This window comes from Myiozetetes cayanensis, unplaced genomic scaffold (assembly GCF_022539395.1).
Source record: "Myiozetetes cayanensis isolate MyiCay16 unplaced genomic scaffold, myiCay2020 scf10, whole genome shotgun sequence".
NCBI classification, from domain to species: domain Eukaryota; kingdom Metazoa; phylum Chordata; class Aves; order Passeriformes; family Tyrannidae; genus Myiozetetes; species Myiozetetes cayanensis.
In genome coordinates this window covers 27,501,650-27,529,505 of record NW_026086605.1, presented here as the reverse complement: position 1 = coordinate 27,529,505, position 27,856 = coordinate 27,501,650, and the positions used below count along the sequence as shown (strand labels likewise).

General features: G+C 40.3%; 1 protein-coding gene across 1 annotated transcript in view; it reads right to left on the bottom strand.

Moving 5' to 3' along the window:
• Window positions 1–341: 341 nt before the first annotated feature.
• Window positions 342–27,856, bottom strand: part of CHAT (choline O-acetyltransferase) — a 28,768-nt gene continuing 1,253 nt past the window's right edge. The window contains exons 2-14 of the mRNA XM_050340104.1: window positions 26,946–27,137; window positions 24,689–24,807; window positions 23,206–23,259; window positions 20,391–20,571; window positions 19,250–19,427; window positions 14,686–14,855; window positions 12,533–12,633; window positions 12,212–12,340; window positions 11,572–11,694; window positions 9,991–10,132; window positions 6,830–6,892; window positions 2,608–2,745; window positions 342–911 (exon numbers count right to left, since the gene is read on the bottom strand). Of these exons, the coding sequence (XP_050196061.1) occupies window positions 642–911; window positions 2,608–2,745; window positions 6,830–6,892; window positions 9,991–10,132; window positions 11,572–11,694; window positions 12,212–12,340; window positions 12,533–12,633; window positions 14,686–14,855; window positions 19,250–19,427; window positions 20,391–20,571; window positions 23,206–23,259; window positions 24,689–24,807; window positions 26,946–27,137 (1,860 nt within the window). The 3' untranslated portion in view covers window positions 342–641. The remainder of the gene's footprint in view (window positions 912–2,607; window positions 2,746–6,829; window positions 6,893–9,990; window positions 10,133–11,571; window positions 11,695–12,211; window positions 12,341–12,532; window positions 12,634–14,685; window positions 14,856–19,249; window positions 19,428–20,390; window positions 20,572–23,205; window positions 23,260–24,688; window positions 24,808–26,945; window positions 27,138–27,856) is intronic.

Here is a 27,856-nt window from a genome sequence, read left to right as displayed (position 1 = left end):
GCTAAATTATTTCTGCAGCATTTTTGAATTGGGGTAACATGTAAACGCTAGTGTTGTCTTTTAATCTCTGTGGAAATGCACAGTGGCCACTCTTAAAAGTTATCAGTTTTTCTTATATAGTGAATAGACTGGTGGTATTAAATACTCTTCATGCAAATATTCAAGATGTAATGGTTTCAGCCTATTATTTACAGTGTTACTCTCAAAATTCCCAGTAGGGGAAATGTCTTTTTTTTTTTTTTTTACATGCAAATCTTGTAGGAATAGATGTGAATATTTTAGAACTACTTGCAAGGGGATATTAATTAATTGGTGTGCCTTAGTATTTAATTCACGTCACATACAAACTTCCTCAATTTTTTAGGTAATAATATGGCACAAGTTAATTATGGTTAGAGATGGTAGTACAACACATACTTGTATTACTTCCTCCTTCATTTCAGCCAGGGAGACCAAACTTTTTTTCTGACCCTTAAGCGAGAAATGGTAGATTTAGTACACAGAGTTGTAAATATTGGCAACAATGAGAAACAAATGACACTTTGGTTGCACACTGTTCTATTACTATTATGATCTTGCCTTTGAACAACTATGTCACGTTTCTTCACAAGGTGGATCGGGAGAATAATTCTCACATCCTTTTAGTGTTTGCTGACACTCTGCAGCTGTGTGGCTGCATCTTGTTTAGCAAGTGGCTTTGCCGTAGCAGAATTGCATTTATTGCACAGATCTCTCATTGCTAGGAGACTCTCTTCCACAGCTTTTGCAAACACAGCTGAGGAGGTTTCTTTACATTCTTTAAAGCTTGAGATGCAGAATAATATATGCTCTGGCTGAGGGTTATAACATGCCCCATATCCATTGGGCACCACAGGCCCGTAGCAGCAGAACATTTCCATAGTAGTTGGAACCTGGTTGTGGGGAGAAGGGAAGGAGTGATCTCTGATTAATCAGGGGACCTGCAATCATCTGGTTAGGAGTGAGGAGAAAGACAAACAAATGCTGGTAGTGTGGTGAATCCCCCCTTATGGAGTATCACTGGCTTCGGAAGTCCAGACCTGGAGCTCATTTACCTTGCCAGGTAAAAGCTGAACTCGGTATAGAATTTGGTCGCTCTGTTTGTTTGGTATCATTTAAAAACTGCTATCATTTGAAGTAGCTAGAATGCATTTCTTTGCTCAATTTATATAGATGTTTAAAAGCTATAAGCTTTGTTACAGATAGATAGGAATTTTATGTAATTCTCATACACAAAATTATGGTACATAAAACTTCTCTGAGGTTTTTAATTTCTTAAGGTTATCCTAAGGTTATGTTAAACTTGTAATGTGAGGACTGCATTGAATTATAGAAATTAGTATTGTCCATTTCTAATAATAGTTTATAATTGGGATGATGTGTGAAAACATTTTAATGCATCTAGGTGCTATATTTCTCTTACACCCCAGTTTAATCATGGCATAATAAGGCAGTGAAACACTTTCTACAGCAGAAAATAAAAGATGTGTTAGAATTCTATATGTTTCAGACTTTGTGTACATGGGCCTTCACAAACGACATTTGGCTTTTTAATGGTGTAGAACAAGCCATCAGTCCTGCTAATAGAGCCATAGAATTGTCAGATAAATTTGCTGTGCAACAGCCGAAGGCCATAAAGCTATTCAGAAGCACTCTTTGCTCATGGATAGTTTCTTGGAGAATTTATGTAGTAGTGTGTTGGTCACATTCACTCATGTCTGAAAGCCTGCAAACATTATGACAAGATCAAATTACTTATTAAGGTTTTATGCTGTAGCATGATATTATAACTCTCTTTTGTTGCAGAGTTCCAATCTGTGCAGTTGGGTTAGTGTTTCAGTTAATGAATTCATACATAGATTCCTTCTTTCATTAGGACTGCTACTACATGCAATGAAACGTTTAATTTTTAGGCTGTATGCCATAAGGATTCTTCCTTATTCAGAACATTAAATGTAGGAAGTGTTGACTCTTAGAGTATCTTTGAATGTGCGAATAGCTGTAAATCCCTATATATCTGTACGTGTCTGAAATGTCTGTAAATCTAAGTTGCATGTCTGCATGGGTTGCATTCTTACAGTGAATAACTGAAGGCTCTCAAAGATTTCAAACACAGCTACTTTTAAGAGTAAAATGTCCTTGTGGCTCTCGGCTTCTTGTTTCTCAGAGTGGCAGCTCATCTGGCTTGTGGCTGTACTGTCACTTCCCACTAGAGCTGTCATCTTGGGGGAAGGAGGAGAAGAAAGGGAATGGGAACATAAGTAGTTTGGAAACTGAGGAAACTTTGAGCCCTCATGTGACTTTTACTGAGTTTGTTTGTGTGCATTTCCAGAATTTCCAGGAAGGGCTATGGAATGTTGCAAATGTAGTGGTAACTTCATTCAGTATTCACTGCGCTGATGTTGCTGATTTAGTGTGCTGATGGACTAGAAGTGGACTGAAAATGTGGAGCAATTTGCAGACTTCTTGATGATACCACTTTTGTTTGTTTTACTTCTTTACATTGTTTTCACGGTGAGCCACAAGGTCTGGCAGAACACAAATGAATTAGCCTTTGCTTAGCAAGACCAGTGAACAGGAGAGACTCACCTGGCTGGTTGAGAGGATGAATCGATTGCTTGTCAAGTATGTCTCATCCGTAAATATCTCTGGCAGTTCCTTGAAGTGTTCCCGTGCCACCTCTCTGAGCCCTAGCAGGTGATTGTCTATTGCCATTCCTGTAATAGCCTGTGTACAGTGTGATAAGACAACAGCATTTAACTGAGTTTGGAGACATTTTTTGGACTGTTACTCCCTAGTTTTCTGGTCAGAGTTGATGAACTTGGTTAGGGTGACGTAATGCCTGTAATGTTCTGATATTACTCTGAGTGTGTACTTTGCAGAGGATCAGTAACTAGAAATTCATGTGGTGCTCTGAAGATGTAAAAATTAGAAAGGAAACGGTCTTGGGATGTACTGTGTGCTGATGTTATCTGGGTGTTTATCATCTCTCAGAGCTGACTGTCATGGGCCGGGCTTCCAATGATGCTGAGGGGAGCATATGGGACACCAGAAATTCCTAAGCATGTTTTGGAATTTTCTGTGCATCATTAGGGTTATATTTTAAGATAGAAGGCTTCAAAACAGCTCCAGATTAGAACAAATTAGTCTTTCATTGCCTTGCTACTTGCATCTCACTCTGGCAGTTAAAGCATGTGTCATTCCATAGCATCTAGATCCAAAGATCTAGTAGGTGTCTGCAACAGATTTAACAGTGCTCACAGAATAACAGATAGATTTGCCAGTGATCCTTCACAGATCTGTTTAGCATATCCCACTGCTTGGGAACACTGGGTTTGGGGATATAGAATGCCACTGAAATTTAATTCACTGCCAAAATATCCAGTTTCTTCCCCCCTCCCTGTGTTGGCTTCACTGCAGAGCTGGAATGTCTCACTACTTTAGCCTTCACTCCAATGAGGCAACTGGAAACAATAAGTGTAGGACAGCATAGTTGGATGGTAGCATAGTTGGATGGTACCATAGTTGGGGTACCAGGAGTCTGGGATCAAACTAAACAGGGTTTAACAAAGGAGAATAAAGTTTTTGACAAGCAAGAGGCTCTCAGCAGTCTCTACTCGCTGTCCTGCTCCCCCATGTCTCTGCTTACCATGATCCCCAATGCAGAACCAGCCATGCTTGCCCCCTGATCCTGCTCTTGAATGTCCCTAATTCCCTCTCCTGTCTCAGGATCGCAGGTAAGGTGATAGGAAACACGTGTGGGGGCTGAAGGTTGGCAACAGTGGCACACTGGTGGCTGGCTGACCGGGTCACAAGAACTGCTGCTGAGCCTGCACTGAGGCTTTCTGCCAGCAGCTTGCCCTGCTTGGGTCTCTGCTCTGTCCAGCTCCCTAATAGCTGTAGACTTAAGGGATTTATTCGCTTTAGGATCTTTGCCTTGCTAGCAAATGTGATTGAAGATGGCTAATGGGATCAAAAATGAGCACTGGGAGACTGGCAGACGGGATAGTTACAGAGTTTAGTTTCTTTAGGAAACCAACTCAAAATTTGTTGCAACCAGGTAGGAATTGCCTCAGGTAATACCTGCATCTAAAATCCTTCAGTCTAGGTTTGTTCTTGCTGGTGAAAGCACTGATTTTGTGGACTGAGCTGTAGCTCATCCCTGATCCAGACAGAAGTCATATAGGAAGAGAACCTGGGACATTGTACTACACTGAGAGCAGAACTGATATCCCTGTGGCACAGGATCCTTGTAACAAGGGAAACAGCAGCCTCATAAAAGGCGGGATTTAAAAAAGAGCACGAGCTTGGTTTTCCTCTTAAGGATTAAAGAAAAAAAAAATTAAAGAAAAACACAAGTGTGCTTTTCCTCTTATAGGGAGAATATCTTTAACCACTGGTAACTGCCTGAAGCAGGGGTTTGGGAGTGCACAGAATCTTATTTGGGTTATGAAGGACTAGCACCCACTGGTAAGGGGGCTATTTGTCCATCAGCCCACACAGAGGAAGGATGCTTGCAGAAAGGTGGCATACATCAGGGCTGTGCTTACGTTCTTTTTCCCATACAGGGAAACCAACTTGATAATCAAAGGAAATATTTTGCTATCACACAAGATTTATAAGGCTGTTAGCAATGACATTTTTGCAACATAGATCAATGTCATGTCTGAAGAGAGGCCGAGACAGGCTAACGAAATAAACTGTGAGTCAACGCATAGGAAAAAACTGTGCTAAATTGAATTTTAGAGCTCCACATTTAAGATAGCAATGCTACTAGTAAGCCTTAACAAGGGGAAATAAAATCAGTAAATTGCTTTTTGTTTTATGAAGTAGATTTTTTTTTCTTGTTTTTCCTAGGAGCTATTACATTTCAGTCTGTTGCACACAATTTAGTCAGACCATCTAAGTTTTACCCAGAGTTTAAAGGCACAACAATTACATTCTGCTATTCTGAGAAAGAAGGGGAAGCTTGTTGAGTAGAAATACCTGGAGAGCTTTTTGAATTTAAAGATAAATTATTTTTCCAGTGGCAGTTTTAATATTTTCCCATGATCTACACTGGAGGCTGAATTTTATAACAGTTTCTGGATCTCAAATGACTTGGAGCTTGGAGGGGAGATTTTCTTTTCTTTTTTTTTTTCTTTTTTCTTTTTTTTTATTTTTCTGTTGTTGTTTTTTAAAGACATATACAGAAATGTCATTGGTTGTGACCTAGTAGACCTACAGTATGTTGTCCTCATTGTGAAGTTATCCTGAGATGGTTCAGGTGAGACACTTACCCTGAGATAAGACTTCCCTTCACTGTACAGATTACACGGAATATCAGTTTCTAGAATGTGGGTTCTCAGCACAAGGCTTGAAACACAGAATTGTTTTTCTTCCCTGCTTCTTTTGTTTCACAGTTTTAGGCACAGATCCTGCCTGAAAGCAACACTTTGCTTCTCCAATGCTCTGAGTTTACCTTTGAAGCCACCTCTGAAAGTGAATGATTTCTTGAACATTATGAATATCTAAACAGTACTCAACAATGTGGGCTTATTAGGCAATGGTCTGAGGTAAAACCATAGGTAACAAATTCACTTATCATAGCTGGTTATTAACATTTATTAATTTCATGAGTGCTATGACTAAGTTGTTTATAGAATAAGTCTGTGCTTTGTCTTGGCACAGTGGGATGTACAGCATTACTCAGGCTGAATGGTTTCATTTGTAATCAAGAGAAAATGAGTTGTATTTGATACTAAACTGATTTCTTCACTGGAGGACATCTCTTTCTTTAATTATATACTGCATTCAGGTCTTTAAAACAGAACTTACTATAATCATTCCCTCATTTAATGACCTTTATTAGAAATGGCACTTTGGAATACCAGAATACACTTTCCAGAATACCAGTCCATCTCAGAATCAAGTCCCAGATAGGGACCCCTCTCCTCTAGTGAAGAGAAATATAAGAAAATGCATAGATGGTTAGTTTTAGGGGTAAAAATTGTTCCTGATGTGTTACAACTGTCTCAAGATTATCTGCAATGATATAGCTTATGGGTCTAAACACCTGTAAATTTGGGGGATCTGAATTTTGCAGTTGGAACTTTATTTTTCATGGATGTTACACAGCAGTTAAATTGGGTGCTTTAAGCCTTGCATACTTCTCATCTCTGATGAGGCTTTCTGCTTGTCATACCCCATTGAGCACCTCACTGCCACTTTGCTTGGCTACCTTCATGGCCAACATTTCATGCTGATCACAGAACACAAAGAATAAAGACTTGTTTCACCTGGCTACTGTTCTCCCTTCAAAACCCTTCAGTATTTATAAAAAAAAATCAAAATCCCTTCATGAAATTTGGATTGCAAGCTCTTTAAGATGGAGGCCATTTGTGAATTGTTAATTTGTACAACTCCAAGGTTAGTGCAATCCTACTTTGTGGCTGGGACTCCTAATAATGACACAGATATAAATCATAAATGTTTCACAGATGCACGTTCACTGTGAATAGGTTGAATACAGAGTGTCATGTCCCATGACAGTGCTAGATTAAGAGAGCTAATGCCAGAGAGTCATGGTCTTTCCATTTATGTCTCATGTAGTATTTTGTTATCTTGCTTTTTGAGGAAGTATTTTTTAAGGTAAGGGTAGTTGAATATGGCTATTTCAGCCATTGGAAATGTTCATAAGGATGACGTGGCAGACACTTTCCTATTTGGAGGTGCCTACATTTTTCTAGTGTTAAAATAGTGATTGTATCTTCATACTTTTCTTGAAAAAGCCAAGTAGTTCTTATTCCGACAGGCAGAAGGTTTTACTCACCAGAATAGAGTAATTAGTCTGAGCTGTAATTGCATCCTTAAATCTCTGCATCTTCTCAGAATCCTGTTGAGGTAATCAAAATATATACATTATTGAATAAATTCTCAAAGAAATAGCATCTTCCATCAACTAACCAATAGCCAAACTGCAAGCACTCTCAAATGTCCTTTGCTCCTGCCTCAGGTGTAAGTACTCATTGTACCTGAAAAGCCATAGGGATCAATGTCCCGATCAGCAACGGTGCCTTGTTGTGCAAGAGTTGAACAGGTTTATTGGTGGTGGTTTCTAGTTCCTTTTGTGGATTCCTTCCATGGATTCTGGGGGTGTAGATTATTACTAATTGAATCACCCCATTTGAAATAGGGAAAATGTTTGCCTAGTGTAATTCAGTGTTTTCAAAAAAGACAGGCAGTGCATCTTCTCCAGAACGGTTTATCTGGACAATGACAGTGATATTAATGAAAGCCATTACTGATATTTTACTAGCCAGTCGAAAAATTACTTCCATGTGTGAAAGGGCATCTAGAATTTTCCAAGGCTGCTCTACCCTCCACAGGTGCCTCGCATTTCAGATAACAAGGTAGTAAATTTTGACTCCTGTCAAAAGGCAGCCTTTTATATTAAGGGAACCATCCTAAGAAGTGCTGCCTTGCTGTACATCAAGTCCCACACTGCAACCGTGGGAGACCCTGAAACAGCCAGAAATGTCTGGGTCTTCAGATAAACAGGAGACCTTCAGCTCCTATGGACGATGAATGATCTTTTGAACAAAGAATTCATTTTAGAAGCAAGTCAAGGTCACCATCAGGGACCTTCAAAATACAGTCTGATATTTTTTTGCAGGGCTAGAGTTAGGACTTAGTTCCCTTATACAGATTAAATTACCAAAGGCAGTCTTTAAATCTGATTAATTTACAGCTATTCAAGCAATCTCTCTAGTGTCAGTAGCTGCTGCTTTTACAGCAAGTGTCAAATGCATGAGATATTTCTCCTGCTAAAGAATCAATCTGACTCAATCAATCTTTGGTGACTGTTCAAGCTATGGTTTGAAGATAATTTTTATTAGCATCAGAAGGAAAATGGTTTTAAATGTTATTTGAATTAATGACTATTAACAAAAAATATTTTGGGGAGTTCAAGGCTACTTAAAGCAAGTGATGCAGCTCTTTGTCCAAAAAATAGAAATAATCCCTTAACGTTCAGAGGCAGTTTGACTTAAAGAAATCACCTTGGATTAGGGTTGTATTAAATTAATTTTGCTTCTAATGTTTCTGTGATAATTATATATATATAGTTTTGAACTGAAAGACGAAGATGCTCACATCAAAACAAAGATTTCTAAATGCCTCTTTGAAAGAACAATCCCAGACCAGTATAAATGTCCTTTGTATCTCTCAGTGGAAAAGAAGCCAGGGAAACCATCAGTGCATTGGTTTGCATTGTGATAGTAGGTTTTCCAGGGGCAATGAAACCATTTTTCTCCCTATTTGTTACTGCCAAGGCAGGCAGTGGAAAGATATGGGGGCTGAGACTGAGCTCAGTGTAGGCACACGTGGCATTCCTTGGCTTGCTTGCATGAAGCGGTGCTGTGAAAGGGGAGCACAACCTCAGATTTGGGCGCTGAAACCGTGAGCGATGCTGTAGCTTTGGGAGAGCTGCAAAAGCTAGTAAGTATTGGAATATGGAAGGAAGGAAGAGACTATTGGAAGGAATAAGGAGGATCTGTTAGAACAACATGTGAGGAGCAGGCTGGCTCCTCCCAGGAGTGCAGTCAATCTGCTGCAAAGTGCACTGGGGCTGGGGCTGTGCTGAGCACACGTGTGGAGAGAAAGGTGTGCACAGACAACAGCAGCTTCTAATGAAATAAGATCAAGAACAGTCTTGTCAGACAGTTCACTGATAGCAAATAACAACAGCCTCTTCTTGTCCTCTGTACGATAGTCACTATTACGTGTAATAGGATGGTCATAATCTGCTGTGAATTACCCACTCAGCACAGGGAATTACTGGTTTTTTGAGTTATCATTTTACCATGGAATTTGAGTCTTGTCCATCAGGAGCTAAATTCTAGGCTCGTAACCTTAAAGAGACTGAAGAAGCAGTGGCTGAACAGAGCACTTCTCTGGGCAAATTTTCATCATCCTCTGGGGCATTACAGCTTGGTTTATCATATTTCATTAATTTACACTTAACCTACACCCCAGCAATGCATCTAGCAACGCTATGCTGAATTCTAAAGAACAGCCATGTGGGCTGTTGCCACTGGAGTGGGCTTACTGTGAAAAATAATCTGTATTGTGGCAGCGTTTTGCATCTAAACAGCCACCTGGAAATTCCCTGTACGGCAGCGAAGTGCAGTGGGTGGAAGTGGCACAGAGAGAGACATTGAGGGAGGCTCTCCAGGGATGATGGGGGGACAGTGCACAATGCTGTTTGTGCAGCTATACTCTCAGCTGTACCTCTTTGCATTCCCATCTACTCTGTACAGTACTCATGTTTCTGGAAACAGATGGTGGCACCTCAAAGCAAGGTAATTTTAATTTTTCTTTTTGCAGTATGATATTAGAACAGTTTGGAGAGTTGTTTGATCAGCTTGATGAAGTTTTTCATTATTAAGGTTCAGCTCCCTTGATGATCCCATAAAACTAACTCTATTTGGTAGAAACATACCTTTAAAACAAAAAAAGAGCAGCCAGGACATAGCCACCTTATCCAGAAATCAAAGCATGGGAATTACATGACTTCACACATTTTAGTCTGCAGCAGAGCTAACTACTGCAGGGGACCTGCCAGGCAATTCCCCTGGTGTGGCAGTATAATGATCCTGAACTTTGCTTGTTCAGCCTAGATCCCTCCAGAGAGCTGAATTTGGATCTGATGACAGAACATTCATAAGACAGTACTAAATCTGAAATCAAATGGTTTTGTTTTTTTTTTATAATGTCGTGTTTAGGCACCTCTGAATCTTTTGGATGCTTAAATAAAAACAAGGGAATATTTATATTTAGCTTAATGGTTGGTTTGTACAAAAAGCAAAATCCTGTGAGGCTTGCTACCCTGCCTCATGCCTTTATGTTCTCAGTTAACAGTGAAAAAAATGAGAGACTGGGGACCATGAAAGCATTATTTACTCAGTGTTTTGGCAAAGAAGACCAACATACCGATACAGCTGTCTTGTCATCAGTCATTGCTTTTACAAAAGCAAATGCTTCCGAGGTAGAAGACCTGATATTGTCCACCCGGCCCTCATCAAATCGGCGTAGGGAAGCACTTTCATAGGTCGGGACAAGTCTCCTGTGGCATCTGAAAGAAGGAAGTAAGAAAAGCAAAGAAAAATTACTTTCAAGGGGTCATAAAGACTAAGAGAAATATAGGCTTGGTACATTTTATTGTTACAGCCACGCTTTTACGTTTTGCACAGTATTCATCTGATAGAATTCTATAAGAAACTTAAAAAAGATCGATGCTAACTCCCTTCTAATATGAGGAGCTCCATACAGCTGTATATGTTTTAGTTATGCCTTGCCAGTAAAAAATGACTTGCTGTGTAAAAACAAGGCTAGTAAAACTAAAATTTACTGAAAGATCTCAAGGAATGTTTTATTTGTACTGCATCATAAAATAATTGTGTAATTAATCATTTATTTATGGGCTTGAAATACGTTTTATTTAAAATAACAAAAAATACACTCTGTGTGTGAATGAAAAGTAGAAAACTGAAAAGGGTATTAGTACTATTTGTGAGCTGAAATGAAAACCCACATAGCAATAAGAACAGAATGTGAAGACTGTTGTTTAATTTGGGTCCAGGTATACGGCCACTATTCCTTGCTTCAGGAGACCTAGTGTGTCTTTCAGTTGAAGCAGGGGGTCTCAGAATGTAACTGTCCCCTAAGGCTTTTGTTGCAAACATTGGATTTATATTATGGCTGGAATCCAGATAAAAATCTTGGACCAGGTAATTTTTGAAGTTTGATTAATGGAATATGCAAAAAAATGGATGTTGAATAGATGTTAATGGAGGACACGAAATGTGTTGGGCACCTCTGGTTTTGACTGGATAAAGACCACGTCAGGATTTAATTTGACATGACACAGAATTATTTGGGAATAGGCTGTTCTGCAGGAAACCATGCAACCAATCTCTAGTCTGGAGTTCTGGCAATGTAGAAAGGAGCTTTTGACTTTGGTAATACCGTGGAAATTGGAGGATATTATCAAACCTTGGGATGTCTGTGAAGGAGGCAGCAGTAGCTACTATCCTGTGTCAGAACTCTGATCTGATATGCTGCTGTAGAATTCTCCCCTGTGAATGCTTTTCACCCTGCAGTGCAGGAGGTGCATGTGTGGTGAGCTCAGGGTTACTGCCACGTCCTTCCCAAGCCACCCACAGTGGCAAGGGAGTGTTTCTGCCCCAGGGACTTGGACTCCTACAGCTGCTGCTGCTACAGACAACCCCTCTACTCCCTGCCACAGCCCCTCACCCTCTTCTCATTGCCAAGGGCAGGGACAGCTGTGGGGAGGGTACTGGCTGGGAAAGGCATGTGTAGGACACAGGGATGATGAGCACAAAGAGGCAAAGGGAGCAAAGAAAATGAGTAGTCTGAGAACTGGGTGTCCATTTCTATCTTGCCTCTCCTGTAGCCATTAGGCATGATCGCTCATTTCCATGCAGGGTGGACTCTCTTTTAAAAAACCACTACCCTTGTGTACCTTGTTCCTATGATCTGAATTAACCTTACCTGTAGAATGCCAGCTGAAGTGCTACTTGAATGTAGGCATCTGGGCTAACCTTTTGTTTCTTAATAAATTCCTTTCCGTAGTGCTCAAACTTGTAGGCAATAAAATCCAGATTTTCCACTATCCTGGAAAGCAAGCAGAAGCAGTTACTCCAGGAGGAGATGCAAGAATCTTATAGAATTTTTAAGGATGGAAAAGAACTAGCCTTTGGAGGAGCAATATGAACGTAAACAAATTACATTCCTGAATCCAAATTATTGATTTAAACCAGTTGTATTCTACTGTCCCCCCCTATGCATCCCTGTTGCTCTGGCTTCAGATTGAATCAGCTCAAACCCATAAAGGACAAAAACAGAGGACCTGCATTGTTTGCATCCTGTGAAAATAGGACTAAAACTGTTTTTTCTGGTGGTTTTTAGCATTCCTAATATTTACAGGGGAGGAAAACAATGGTAATGCAATTCCTGAATACAGTGAAGTAGTTCCAGCCCACAAAGAGATGCTAGGTATGTCCAGGTTGGGAAGATGAGGAGGAGCAGAAGGGCAGGAAGCCTTCTAGGAGGAAACCCATGCCTGCACACAGTGTGCTGTGTAGTTCCCAGCTTGCAGTTACTGTTGAGAAAAATGAGGCATCTGTTCTACCTTTGGAGTTTTTCTGCTGATGATGCCAAATGTGTCTGAATTTCAGGGGAACATTTCCATCTTAGTCTCCGTGGAGCAGGAAGCTCGCTCACTGAATCAGCTCGGACCAATTTCTTGGAATTTTCTTTCCTGTTAGTATATGAGACAGAAATCATTAGGGTCACAGGATTAATCGCTCTGTTCAGCACTGCTTTTTTAGCAGGTGAATCACTGGTTTCCAATAGTTTTATGGGTCTTAGAGCATCAGGGGGAATTTTCCACTGGCAGAGGCTTCCCCAGGGGCTGGAGTGGGTACAAAAGCTGTACTGAAAGGGAACTCACACGTGCTTGAGCAAGTATTCAGTGCACTGCACCATGACGATGCCATCGAAGGGGGAATGTTCACACACGGTGCCGCAGACTCCGTCTCTTCCTACCACAAACTAAACAAGGAAAAGAACAGGTACAAGATATACAGAGAATAAATCGTGTTCTGGCCAAGTTACTCATGATGGAAAACTAACTAAAGGAGACGTTATTATTCTCCTGTGGTTTTCTCATTGCTCATATCAGGATCTTCCTTGCCTTACAGAGCAGTGGGCGACTTACAGGTCTACCACAGGACACTTTCTTGTCCTGTGAAAGGCATTGCATGGAATCCCTTTCTTGCTGCTATCTCAGACTGTGAGTCCTGTGAGAATGTAAATTTTAGGAATTCCTATTGGAGTCTGAAAATTTGACTTAGCATGTGCTTTATGGTACAGAAAACCCATCGATAGAAAGACGGGCCAGGGTTCTCCTTCCACATTTGGGAACAATGCAACGTCTAGATCTGGGAAATCCATAGGGTCCCATTTTATTACAAAGCTCATCCTTATTTGATAGCTTTCTCATAGCTTGTTTTTAAGTTTGTTTTTTTTTTTTTTAATTTGAGGTGTTTTCTTCATTTCCCTCTTACTTGTCTTCATTCTTTATTTCATTGTGTACATGTGGCATAGCTGGTGACAACCTGCTGCACTCTAATTCTGTGATACAGCCATGCAGTTGGTTATTTCTGCATCTCAAACTAAAGCAGATGTCTAGGACAATACTGCAACTTGTCTCACACGTTTCCTGTCCTTTTTCTGGATTTTCCTCCACACTTCTTTTGAAGTATATTTGGCTGGACTTCTCTCCCTCAGCTCACTCTGTGCATTTGCATCACACACATGCCTCCTGCCTTCCTGCTTTCCATGAGGTTTTCACAGAGCGTGTGTGTGTGCATGATGCAAAAGGTTCACCTGGACATTTTGTGATGCCTTACTGCAAAGGTGAAGAAGAATATGGAGAGAAAGAACAAGTTCCACTGTGAGAATGGCTTCCTACATAATATGTGTATGCATGAAAGAACATGGGATCTTATTTCCCTAAGAATTTCTCTTCACTTTTAAACTGCTGGTCTGAATACATCTGGACAGATGAAGCTTTCCCCTATACTACGCAATTTTATTTGCTTTCTGTTACCTTATAATAGTAAACAAAAAGAAATCTTGTTTACTCTCGTCTGCTTGAAACATCTCAACAAGAGACCCTGTAAATAACAGGATTCTAACTAAAGACAAATTATTTCTTCCAAAATGCAGCACTGGGTTTGCTAATAACATCATTTGCAGTGGCATAAATCAGGAATGACTACTGAAATGTATTTTCACTGGGGTAGGTCAGTGGAAGTGAAATTGTTTTAGGGGTTTCTCTTTTCATGTTACTGTTCTTAGATATGGCAAGAGCAACAAGCATTATGCAAGCCATGTATCAGCCAGGGGTTTTTTCAATTTTTCATGAGGTGTCAACATTGTTGACAGTTGGAGATTAATACATTGCTTCATCCTGGGTCTATTGCAAAGTGTGAAAATAACTGTGAGACACTTTCAAATATGACAATCAAAATCTGATTGGGAAAAAGGCTGGAGAAGTCAATACTTCCAGGAAAGCCTCAACAAGGATGTCATTAAATGAGTAAACAGTCTGTTAAGTGAGGACTTATACACATGCTAAATTGTAGTATTTGTAGGATGTCAGGAAAATGTGGAGGAGGAGAAGAGAAAACAGAGGAAAAATATTGTGCTTTTCTTTTTCATTCTGGGATGCCAGGCCAGCATTTTTATTTCATTTGATTGAGTGTAATAAAATTGCATTCTTCTTTCTTTTTTATATCAGATATCTACCTACCCCCATGTCTGTGTATCTGTCTTACCTCCTCAAGTGCAAAGGGCAGCTTTGGAAAATGTGAAAGTGCATTTGTGTTGGGGAATGCCCTGACACTGCCAGCAGGGCAGTCCGTCCGCCTCCCCCTGCCCTGCGAGGAACAGCCTTGCTCACACCAACCCTGCCTGGCCAGATGCTGACACCACCTTCCCCTCTTTCTCCCACTTGACTCCCAGTGGTCCCTGCCACAAGGCAATGGGAGTCCCTTGCCACGTGCAAGCAACATCATAGCGCACTGTAAGGTTTTTTACCTGCATGGGTTTGTCATACCAGCGATTGGCCCCGTTTTTGTGGTAGCCTCCTCCGTGCAGCAGTTGCAATGCCATGTTTGTATCATTGAGTTCCACCCCACTGGGGCTGTCCAGGCACACCAGGCATATGCACCGTTCAATCATGTCAAGAGAGTCGCGGTTAGTGGAGTCTGGGGATAAAAAAACGGGAAATGTTCACATCCTCTTGCCTCCAAGTGCAGGACTGGCTGGGGAGCCCTGCTGCCTTGGACAGCACTGGAGATCTGCAGGGAGCTGGTGTTTGCAGAGCTCTCTCCACAGCAGATCATCTCAGAGCAAGGAAACATTATACCGAGGTATTAATTCATGTGTTAACTTTTGTAATATCTCTGCGTATCTTTCATGTGATTCAATAATATCCACTTTCTTTCTCTGCCTTTCATTTCCTGAAGTAATTATATTACAAAATAGATCTATTTTACTCTTAAAGCCAGCAATGCTTACTTATTTTATATGTAACAGTTAGAGAGGACAGGTGGAAAATAGAAAATTTCAGGGCTCATGTGGTTGCTGCAGTATTCTGCTCTGGAACAGCAGGGCTTGTACTGGTTTTGTGCTGTTCTCCCATTGAAACCCCATGTTGTTTTTGTGTTATTGTATCAAAACCCTCTTCTCTCTCCTATCCCTGGTCATTAGCCTGTATTGCCTACATCACATGAGGAAAATATCTGTGGGTGAGGTTGTGAGGTTTAGTTTTTGAACGTGATTTTGCCAAAGCCATAGGTTGCCACATTCCACTTCCCTCCTGTCACTAGTGAACTGCTGAATAAAATGGGGTTTTTCTGGATCTCTTGCTGTTTATTTTCCCTATCCTGACACTCTTGCTTATAGAGTTGGACTACTGAGACTATTTTTACCTTGTCCTCAGTGTGTTCCTCCTTATTCGTGGTGTATTTACGTGCATTTTTTTCTCAGATTCTTTATCTAACTCAAAAATATTACAAAGTTTAAGGGTTTGTTTGCATCTGAGGACCAGTTTGAAGCGTAGAAAATTTCTGATTGTGAGCACTTAATATAGCTCTTAATTTGAAAGTATAGAAGTGTGGAACATATGACAAGAACTTGTTTTATTTAGAGGCATATAACATTATTAATTATTATTAAATGGTTGTTAACAAGATCAAAGGAAAAAGGGCTTTCAAATGTGAGTTTAGAATTCCTTCCATTCTTAACAGGTCAACTTTCATCTACTGGTTTTGCTAGATTTTGGTGTAAACGATTTTTGTTTCAGGACGTTCTTAACTAGAGATATGAATTCAGATTGATCAAAACTTCTTTCAAGTTTGTGCTGAGTTCAACAAGTCTGTGCTCAATTCAGGAGATGATTTCAGCTGAAAGAATGGAAAAATATTTAAAATTAAACAATTATGATTCGCATTTAAAGTACGTGGAGCCATTTCAATATGTGCATGGTTTTAAGGTTTGCACATATGAAAAGTAGATGGATCCTCTGAAAGAACAAGATTTTTCAAAGTAAGAAAAAAATGCACCTTCCTAGAAGGAGTAACATAGGTTAATGAGGAGCTAGAAAAATAACAGATGCTTGTTATCATCCAGGTTCATTCTCTAGATGTTTTGTAGTGAAAAAGAGCTAAAACATGCAAGAAATTAAAAAGGTGTCAGGAGAGGGAGAAGCAGGTGACAGCAGTGACTGAGAAGGGAGAGGGGGAGCTGTGGCCTTTTGCAGGTTATGGTAAATACTGTGTGCTGCTGTTTGGCAGCTCCTGTGAGGGAACATTAGCAGCCATGGGACCAAGTGACAGGGATGGTCAGCCTGGCTCCTTGCAGGCTGCGTGGGGACCTGGTGGAGTGAAGATTGTTGTCTTCTCTCACCCACAGAAGCAGAATCCTACTGGAGGCACCTAGCTGGCACCAGTGCCTGCCAGCTCCTACAAACACTTAAGCCAGGAGATTGCATTTGATGGGGCATGTTAAGCTTTCTGCCAATGATCACCCTACATGTGAAACACCGGCATCCCTACGAGGTGTCTTCAAAAGCATTCATAAACTTCATAAGGAAGAAGCCATGTCCCTGTCCTCTTGACTGTAAAGCTCTTTTAGTATCTCCCATTGCAGGGCTGACCATAATTGTGGTATTTTTTTTCATTGATGGTCTGGGTATGTTGATGCAAAGGCTGAAAAGATCCTTGTGAATGGAAGCTGCCTGGTATACATCAGCTTCTGGTGTTTGCAGAGAGGCACCTTCAAGAAAAAACAGCTTGGATGGTGATTTACAAACTGTTCCCAGCTTGCTCAGCATTCTGCTTTACGTTGTTTGATAGGTTTATATATATTTCATTGTGGCTGCTACCCACACATCTCTGACAGATACGAAGCCCTTACTCTGACATATGGCTTCAGGGTATCTGGAGTGTAGGTATCAGAGTGAATAAAATTAAGCTCTGCTAGAAACAGAAAAGTAGGGGAAAGATGGCCTTACAGAAGGAAACAGACATGTCTAGAGAGCTGATCAAACACTGAAAAAATTATCCTGTGAAGCAGGCAATAAATTGCACAAGAACTCATGAACCATGACAAGAGCTGAAACAGAGAAGTGTGAGAACAAGCCTAAAGCCCTGCATGACTTTTCTTGTCCTTCTGCCTTTCTTATGCACAATTGCATTGAATTGGCCAGTCAGCAGTTGGTTAGTTGGGGTTTTTGGTTTTAGTTTTAAAAAGGAAAAGACAGTACTGAACCAAATTCAGATATAGTATGCATGGGACTGCAGCCCTGGTAGCAGTAAGAATTCACTTCCTCTGCTTAGGAAGAGTGAGTTTGTTCTGCAGCCTGAAGGCAGTTACATCAATGAGTGTGTTTATAAATCACTGATGGCTGGGATTATTACAATATCTTTGAAATCTTCTCACCTAGAAGACCTATCATCTATTTTCAGGTCTGTGCAGGCCCATGGATATCTCTCCTTCGTATCCTCTGCAAAGCACTGTAATAGGTCTTCTCTGTCCCACAGCATCCTCTCTTGCCCTGCCCAGATCAGAACAGCTGTGGAATGACCCCTTTCACTTCACATTGCTTCACAGGTTTTCTCTCCCTCTGTTAGTTATTGTTGCATGAACACTTCGCCATCACAGACAAGGAAGAAAAAAGGGCTGTTAAAGATCTTGTATCCACGTGTAACAGCAATGCATTCTCCTATATAGAGGAGCTGTGCTAATATCAGCGGTCTGGGATGGGATCCTGCTTAGATAAGAGAAGGCTCACACCAGGGTGCTATATGGTGATATTTGCTAGTGCAGGATCTGGGTTTTTTCAGCTGCATGACTGAGTTGGTTTGCTTCCTGATTAGAATGAATATTTTGGCAAATGCCAGGCCATCTAAAAACACTATAGAGATGGTTCTGCTAGCTTTTGTTGATTCCCCTCCCCCCCGATGATGTAGGTTTACAAGATGATTTTGCAGCAGGTTTCAAGGCATTCACTGTTTTACTTAAAAGCGTGACATGCAAACAAATGATTAGGTGTTTACCTGAGTTATCATTAAAATAAGGGAAGGAAGAGAAGGGGAAGAGGTAAAGATGAGACTGGTGTTACATAATATTGCTGAAATAATGGCCAGGACTCCGTGTGTGTGTGTGTGTATTTATCTATACTAAGTTTTTATAAGCACAGAAAATACTTGAACAAGAGAAGGGAAATCTTCCTTGGGATGGTAAACATACTTTGAGACTATTGGCAACTCTTCTATATTCCAGGGCATTTGTAAACCAGCAATATTTTCTGTAGCACTGCTGCACTGGAGATAAAGAGATGAATTAGCATTATCTTCAGGAAGGAAAGGTGAATACTTCAGACATGTAAAATGGCAAAAAGAGGGTGTTTAGCTTCTCAATAAAATACATTAGGCATGGTGTGATAAAGATCACTAACCCCACCCTTTATTTTCAACCGTTTCAAAGTTTGACATTCAAGTCCAGAATCTGAGACAACTAAATGCTGCCTGTTGGAAGAGAGAGAGAACTGCCCCAAATAATAACTGGTGTTGTCTTTCCTAGATAGTTAAGATTTGGTTGCATCAGCTGTGGTACCTTCTCCATTGGCTAGAGTGAGTACACAGCCATATTCAGTAGGTGCTTAACTTGTAGATGCCTTTGTTAGATAAGATCAGAAATGTCTGACAGTTGTCAAAAGCTAAGAGAATGCATCATCCCAACTGGTAAATGCATTCCTACTGCAAAATGGATGTGAAGAAAGAGACAAATCACAAAATCTGATGTAATGTAATTTATGCAATGAAAAACAGAGAATGGAGTGAGAGTTATTACATGGCATTAACACATAAACATACGCAGCCAAAGGGTCAAGCCGCATCTGCTGCTCCCCTGGTAACACACATCTGAACACTTGCACATACTGAGTTTCCTGCTGCTGCAAAAATTCAGCAGGAATGTTGCACATTCAGTCCTATATTTGCTGTGACGTTCACTCCCAGCAGAGAAAAGTAATGATGGTGAGAAGGAAGAGGAGGAAGATGATGAAGAAGAGAAAGCTGGGATGGTTGCTGCTAACCTTTCATAAGGATCGTCCTGGCCTCTGCCCACTCTGTTCTTCCATCTGTTGTCAGCAGGCCAATTGGAGGCAGCATTTCCTCTTCATTCTCTGCCATTTTGGCTATCTTTTGTAATTGAGTGAAAAGATCTCCCTCACTGAGACGGCGGAAATTAATGACAACATCCAAAACAAAAAACTGCAAAAAAATTACAGAAGTCAGAAGAACAGTCAGACCCTTTGTGGTCCAACATTTTGCTGTTGCCTGGGGCAGGTGTTGAGATGCTGAAGTCCTGCCTGGAGAGGCAGGCAGTGGAGCACAAAACCACTGGGGACTGTCCCAGGGCTCACTCCTCCTGTGTTTTAACACCAGTGTAATACCAGTTGCTACAGGAGACTTACATTGTATATTGGACTCAAAAAACAAAATGCTATTTGAATAAGCTTAAAAAAACCTGAAGAGATAAAACTAGGAAATATGTAAATAATTATCATGGTATTATTTGTTTAGAAATAACCTAGGACTTCCTGGAAAAGGGACCACTGGAATCTACCCCTTCATTCCAAGAAGGCCTGCAGGCATGACTCCAGTACTGCAAATAGTCAGGCTGGGCTATAAGGTATTCTGCTCAACCAATATACTCTGCTGCTGAGTATATGCAGTTACTGATTGGGGCAGATTCACTTTAATGCTTCAGTATTTCTGCGTGCACCTCTGCTATCTTCTTCAGGCACAGCTTAGGCCCCCCTACAGGGTGTATGTGCCATTCACATTTATATCATGATATATATACCATTATATTGTGTGCCAATACTTGACTGCCCAGAGAAGCGCATTTCCAGCAGATGCACTCTAAGCAGATACTTTTTCTCGGCAGTTTCATCTCTGTGTATTATACATTTTTGTTTGAAAGAGAGAGCAAATGAATTCTGCCATGTTCCTACTTTCTGCATCACTGTTCTTGGAACATAATGTGGGCCAAGGACAAAAATGCTGCAGAAGCATCTTTTGGAAATTCTGACTGCAAACGCTTGGTAAGAAGTGAGCTCATACATAGCATGCTAATTGCATTTCTGAACAGAGATTAGATTAGGCTCTTCTGGAGTGAAATTAAAGCAAATTAAGAAATATAGAAAGGTATAAAAAAAGAAACTCTTTTACCTGATTGTTACAAGCAACAATGATGTGTTCTGGTTCTGGCATTACATTGCTTTTCTGGGCCACAAGGGTATCTTTGGTAGGTCCTGGAAGGCGATAGGAAGAAAAGAGTCCATAGTATTGCTTCATACAGAGAGGATGACCAGACAGCTGTCCACGAGAAAAATCAGCAGGTAAAGCATGGCTGCAGAAAGAGAAGGAGAAAAACAAAGCCAGAGGAAAAGAGGGGAGAGAGGGGAGAGAGAGACAGAAGGGAAAAGAAATCTAATCTGTCCTTTGTTCTGTTACAATTAGATCAGGTATAACACAAATTGAATAATAAAATGAGATTACAGTATAAGGGAAATAGATGAATTCCCATACCAAAGTTAAATACATCATTCGTGGCAGCTTCATGCATATTCATTAAGCAATTGCATTATGATCTAGTGGAAATGGAAAGAATAGCAGGTCACAAGCAGCTTTGGAATGCGCGTAGGAAGCCTGCCTAGATGGGATCCCGGAAACTTGGCAGGATGGAAGTCAGCAGAACAGCTGGAAAAGACATAGCACCTTGAAGAAAGGTACTGATGAAACTCCCTGCAAATCACAGTGGCCCTGTGCTGTGCAGTGTTGTTAGAGAGCGTGTGAGAGGACCTTGCTTGATGAACAGGAATCACTTGGGCAATATGGAGGGAATTTCCGTGTTCCACAGATCCTTGATTTTGTGCTAATTCTTACTTAAACCTACGGGGTATTATGCATTGAAAACCTATTCCTTTTTGATTGGAAGGCAGGTGAAAACAACATCTAAAAGTCTTCTTTAGTGGCCATAAAAAAAAGGTGATATCCCAATTATGATTATGGATTGTAAAATACCCCATTGATGCTGGAGAAGAAAATAATAGTGCTGTTGGTTGGGAGAGGCTGCAGGGACCACAGGAGTGAAGAGGATCTTGTGGTACAGAGGCTTTCCCTCAGCAAAAGAGGAGTACATTTCTAGCTTGCAGAGAGGGGCAGGATCAAAGAAGCAGGCAAGGAGGGTTACTGTCATACAGCTGATAAGGGGTAATGTCTTATGCTATTTTATCTTGTTTAACCGTGTCTTTAGAACTGTTGCAGTTCTGAACCAGGGATATGCACTTTAGTTCCCAGTTCTCAAACTTTCTGTATCACTTATTTCCTCATAAATGTGCTTAATGTTTTTGTTCCCTATCAGCAAAACAGGGTCATTGGTGTTCTCCCACATTTTGCATAATGCAGAAATCCCCTTATACTTAACCACACTTAAAAGAGCATCTATGATGATAGAAAACAGTGGGATAGCATGGTAGGTTAAATAGAAGACAATCTGTACTTATAGCAGTTAAGAAAGGTGTTATTACCTCCAACTGATGGCACCAGCAAATCTTGTACTTATTTATACGCCTGTGTAAGATTCTACAACTCTTTCATATTAGCAAGGTAGCCTTTGTTTGAAGTGGAATATCTGCACGGTTAAAGCTAAACACCTGGGTTTGGGCTGAAATATTGTACATCTGCATGTGGGATGATCCAAGAGGAGAGAGCAGTACACTTGCTGGTACAAGTCCTTAACAACAAGGAACTGAAAATGCTACGATTATGGTGTCCTCATAGTTACACAGTGATAATCAAACAGAAATAACAAATGAAAATACAGCAGGGAGGATTTCAGTGGCTATTGATTTAAGACAAGCAAATCCGATCACAGGAGTCTTTGGCTCCAGAGTAGTGAGGTCAAAACAGTAAGAATTTAAATTGTCCTTTGTTTGAGCAATGTGGTTCCTTTATCTCATCTCAGATGCTGTCACATAAAGATGCAACTCCAGCAGTATGCAACAGTACTTCCCAGCACACCAGTGCTGGTGTATGCAGTCACAAGGCATATCTTGGACAAAAGCACATGTTCTTAAATAAGTAGCTCTGCTATACTTTCTGAGTAGCTGTCAGACTTTTGAAGTGAAACATCAAACAGCTTATTTCTTTATCTTATTCATAGATGACAGGAACTTTATTGTTTGAATTCCTAATCCAAATAAGCATTGGTTAAAGCATATCACATAGGCTTCTTGTATTTCCAGACAAGAAAATTATCTGGTCTCTACTATAGTGTGGTCTGTGTTGTGCTTGGCTCTCCACTGTTTCTATTCTTCAGGGAGTGGTGGTTTCAGCAGTAAACTTGAAACATACTAGGTGAGGTTAAGAACTGCTATGTAAATATTATGAGTTACCTCATACACAACTTGAAGAATCCTGTATTTCCCCTGTGTCTATATATACAGAAAGTAACAATTGCATAAGTAACTTACTTTGACTAGCTACTGAGCCAGCCTGTCTGTGGTGAGGCTTCCTTCCCCTAAATGTGTTATTTCTCTGTGGGGAGGGAGGATTGGTGTTCCAAATGCAGAGTGCAGGACGTGGAAGGGGTGCAGTGCCCTGGCAGGTAGAGAGTGCCAGCAAAGGTGTGCAGGCTGTGTACCCACAGTGCTGCTGCTCTTTGGGTGTGGAGAGCACAGACTTCCTCTGGTGTTCTCAATAACTGTTAGGCAGATTGTGCCTGTCCTTTTGTGCTGCCCTGTGCCTGCTAGACTGATGACTACCAGCCATCAAAAAGGATCCCTCTTCTACCTGTTATATTGCAGTAATAAAGGAGAAAGTGCATAAAAAATTGCTGAAGCCCTTACCCTGAAGCATGCTGGAGCCCCAGCCCTTCCAAATGATGGAGGGGTGCAATACAGCCCAATTTTGTATTGAGAGCACCTTTGAATCAGAAGCCCTGTGGATACTCAAGCAGCAGCTCTCCTTCCAAGCTACTTACGTGTCCAGTAAAGCTTTGTAGTCTTGCACTCCTGAAATGAGATTGGCGGCAAACCTGCAAGTGGCAGATAGAAGTGACATCAGTCTTTTGTCATTTGGCAACACTGGGCTTTTTCTGAGAGACAGAGGAATGATTGATGACACAGCATAAGGGGAGAAAGTCTTCTGGCTTGGCAAGAAGAGTTCCCTGCCCCCACCCGAAACCTAAATTTAATTCATGTCAAGAGAAATATGAAATCCTAGAGACAGCCCCCTCAAATGGTTAAACAGAACACAGGAGGAAGCCTGAAAGCATTTATTTAGAGAATGGGAACAGGGGCTGAATATTTATTTGAATCCTTTACATGGGTTTCAGTATCAATACTCATAAGCTGTCCAATTTATTAGAGTACTTCCTGTCCTAAGCAGATATTCTTTTTGCAGAGCTGAGGACAGGTGTATTATTTCCTGACATTGTCCATTTGCACTGTGTCAGAATGGGAGGCTCTGAGAAAAATATTTCCTTGTTAAAGCACGTGCACTAGAAAATGCAAAGGGGAGGTTTTTTGAAAGCTGTGTGCACCATAAATTTAGTCAGTAGTGAATGGAAGCATTTATAGTTATATTTAAACTAAAGTAAAAAGATGCATTAGCTGTCTACACAAAATGTTAAAATAATGCATATTGGTTTCAAGGTTCTGGCTGTTTTATAATAGCATAAATTCACATGCAGTTAATTATTTCAGTAATGAGCAGCTAGAGAGTGCTAAAAGCAAGGAGGAAAATTGCACTGTATGAAGGTGGATTTGATCTGTTTTGCTGTTTTAAAAGGAGGAAATGTTTTGGCAAAGGCTGAAGAATGGAACCCTGTTTTAAGGGTGTCTGGAGAGGTATATTCTGTGCTTGGCTACGTGCTTACCTTTTCACTTTTTAAATGATAGTAATTGCCCACAGTAGCTCAAAGGAGAAAGATCAGTTCAGGGCTGGGAATTATGGGCCTGAAGGAAGCAGTGTTCTTGGAGAAGAATGATTTCTGAATTCTTATTCTGAGATCCCCTGTGTTTCTGGTGCCCTTTCGGGCATCTGAAAGGGACTATGTAATGCCAGCGTGGCCTTTTCAGTTTGCAGGGTGGCTACAAGTCACAGTGATGGCATGTTAAAGATTATTTTCCTTCAAACTATGTGGCAGAAATGAGTATTTATTTTTTTCCTCACAAAGTGGTTTACTTGGATTACATACAATAAAAAGCTTTGCAAATATTCCTTAAAAATATAAATCTCATGGCATTTTTTCATGCAATAAATGTAATAGTAATGACATTTTCCTTTCTGAATATTAGTATGAGTAACCCCAGAAACACTGCCCTCAGTCAGCAGGCCTAGTAGGAAATCATTTAATGGCTACAGCTCTTATTTTTTAATGAAAGTTGATGGTCTTTTTGCAAAAGCAGTACATTTAAAATATCCTTTCATTTAGCAAAAGCTGCAAAGTCGTAGTACATTACCTCAGCTGGTCATTTACATCCTTGAAATACTGACGAGCAAAGATAATTGCTGGGCTGGAATTGACTGGAAGAGCCAGCCGGTTGTTGAGGTACATGTCATCCAGCCAGTAGTTAAACACCTAAGGGAAGGGGACACGAAATCTTAAAGCTACAAACAGCACGTGGAAAGGCAGCCCCGGGGGTGAGGGGAGAGGGCTTGGTGCTCCTGGTGTCAGGCCTGGGCTCTGATTAATGGAGCTGCTGAGCATTTTCAGCCCGGGCTCCGCGACCTCAGCTCAGCTGAAGTCAGCCGCAATTCCATAATCCTATTTTTCAATCAATGGCAATTTACAGTGTGTTCCATTAAAAAGTAAACAAGCTCTATATCATGGTGATTTGAGTATTTTGTTGTTTCCTTCTCTCTACAACCAAAAAATGCTTGAGTACAACATAATAACTCTTGCACTGTGATTAGGATATGTTTAATAGATGGGACAGAGTTTTACTGGTGATGGCTTTCCTCAAGCGGCTTCAAATATTTGTCAATGATGCCAGGATGTGCTATTGTTAGCCATCAGATACTGTCCTGTAGCAAGAAAGAGCAAGAAAAGAATTTTCCAGGCCTGATGGTTTAGTCCTGCAGATACTGGCATGTGGATTGGGCTCCTGGAGAATTCCCTCTGTGTCCACTGACACAAATACAGATTGCTGATGCTTGACCCAGACAAACACACTTACTAAATTTCTAACCATTTTTATTGAAAGCACAGATGTACAATAACTTCATTCCTTTATGTCTGAGCAGAGATTGAAGAATCATTATTTGGAAAACGGAGGCTTTCATAAAATGATCAAATGGTCTTTCTGAGTGGGCAGGCTTTGCATATGGCAACTATAAACAACAACGAAATTATGCAAAAATAATTACAAATGCATGCATCAGTTGAAAAAGTTTTCCTCCGAGATATTTCATTGCAGTTAGAACAGATGCTTCCCCCACAGTCTCTGGAGTCTTCAGGAGAACATGCTAGAGCTACACTCCTGGCAAGTTAAATTCTGCATAAAACCATTTCTGATTTATCTTAAGAATCAGGTATTTCATTTTAATAACCAGTTTTTAAAATTGACACATTTTCAGAAAATGTTTACGAATCCTTCCTCTGTGGTTTTCATGTTGTAAGTGGTCAAATGAGCAGTTGCCTCCTGGAACACTACTTGCTATCAGGAACACTAAATGATGGTTAGCTTAGACACCAAACCCATGAAGTTCTACGATCAAAATAACAAAACAAGATCGGGCAGCATTTCATTCAGAAATGAAGCAGTGTTTTTAAAATAAAAGCACTGCCAGTACTGTAGCCTTTTTGTCCCTGATTATAGCAGCAATTTGGTGGCGTTTTCTTGTGTGTCACACAACTGAAAAGTAAAGGGAGAACCTCAATTCAGTGACATGAGTAGCAAGCCTGCAGGATTTCACTGAATCCGTGAAACCATTTTCCTTGTTGGGATGGAAGGACTTCAGTAAAGTTTTTGTTTTCAGCTGCCCCACAGTTAATGCAGGCAGGGTGAACTGCAACTTTGTGGAGTGATAAAATCTACTTTAGCTACGGCTTATTTAATTTTCCTGCCTTGGGAAGTAGAAAGCTGGACTTCTAAAAAGGCTGAGGTCTCAGTGTGGTCTGTGTGATAGATATACACGTATATGTATGTGTATATTTGACAAAGTAAATACTTCAAGGTAAATACATTGGTATAGTGTCACAGCGAATGGAAAATAATAGTTCAGTTTTAAAAGAGTAATTCCTATCATGAAATATTCCATTCCAGAATAATCTGAGTGGATCAGAGCTTTGGGTAGATGTGTATGCAAGGCACTTTTTATAGCCCTATCAGAAAGCATTTTTCATTTCAATAAAAAAATCTAAATCCTGTTATTAAAGGGAAAGGAAGAAATTGCATCCAAAAATGATGTAATATAGTGCTTCCTACAGGTCTTGCTGACACCTCTGTGCATGTACCTGAGGTGAATGAACGTCCTCATTGATGCCAACAAACTGTTGATCTGAAAGCATAATGGTGATACAGATTTTTACATAATTTGAAAAATTTAGCCTAATATGTTGGAAATACTCATTGCCTTTGTCAGAATCTGATGTGTGACCCCTGATTGCATTGCCCAGCTGAAAGAAAACAGTGATTGCATATAGAACAACAGAAGGAGCTTGTAAATGAGCATCAGCCAACACAGCAATTATTTTTCTCATCTGTATTTGCTTACCCAGTTCATTGTCTTTTCCCTTCTTTCCTCAAGAATTTTCTGCAAGGATTCCCCCAGGCCTCCTGGAATTCCAAACTGTTCCACTATGACCTTGGTCTTCTTAAATTGCTCCTCTGGCACCAAGTGTTTCATGCACTGTAGGTACATGCCTAAGGTCTGTTGCAGTGGTGGAACTGGAAGTTTTGGCACTGCCTAGTCATTAAAAAAATACATATATTAGCAAGTAATTCTACTTGTTCCTAATCTGTCCCCTTTTTTAATTATTTTTTTTCTTTTGTTGCTGATTAATATATTGCATCCATTTTTTAATGGATTTATTCTGTTTTAGCAGCTGAAGGCCTGATTACTTCAAATGTGCTCTCCAGTAACTCTATTTGAAAGCTTTCAAATGGATAGACTAGGGGAGTAGTGGAAAACTACCAAGGAGAATATTCCTTGGTAAAAATTCTAGAAATCCTAGGACAACGAGTCATGATGCAAGCATATAGTCTCAGCTAGACTCTAGGAAATCTGCAAATACATGACAGCACAGTAATATAATGACTGAATAAAAGGTATATTTCATTAGTAAAGAAGTACATTTAGCTTGTGATTAGTAAAACCATGGGTTAATACTTGTCTAATTGATAATATGAGAGGTTATAAAACTACAGAAATAAAAAGCATGTAGGTCTTCCTGTTTATTAGTACTGACTATGTACAGTCCTCAGTAAACCTGTGTTTTACTCTGGCAAACCTTTGCTGTCAGTCAGTCTGGAACCCCCCTAGTCAGCTTGATAAAACATTTATGTTTATACTCGCTTTATCCTTATCCTGTTTTGGAGCAATAGTATGTGGGAAGGAAAGAGTCTCATGTTACCCATGCAATTAAGCTTCCTTTGTTTTTTAATGTAGAATTAACCAAGTGAAGT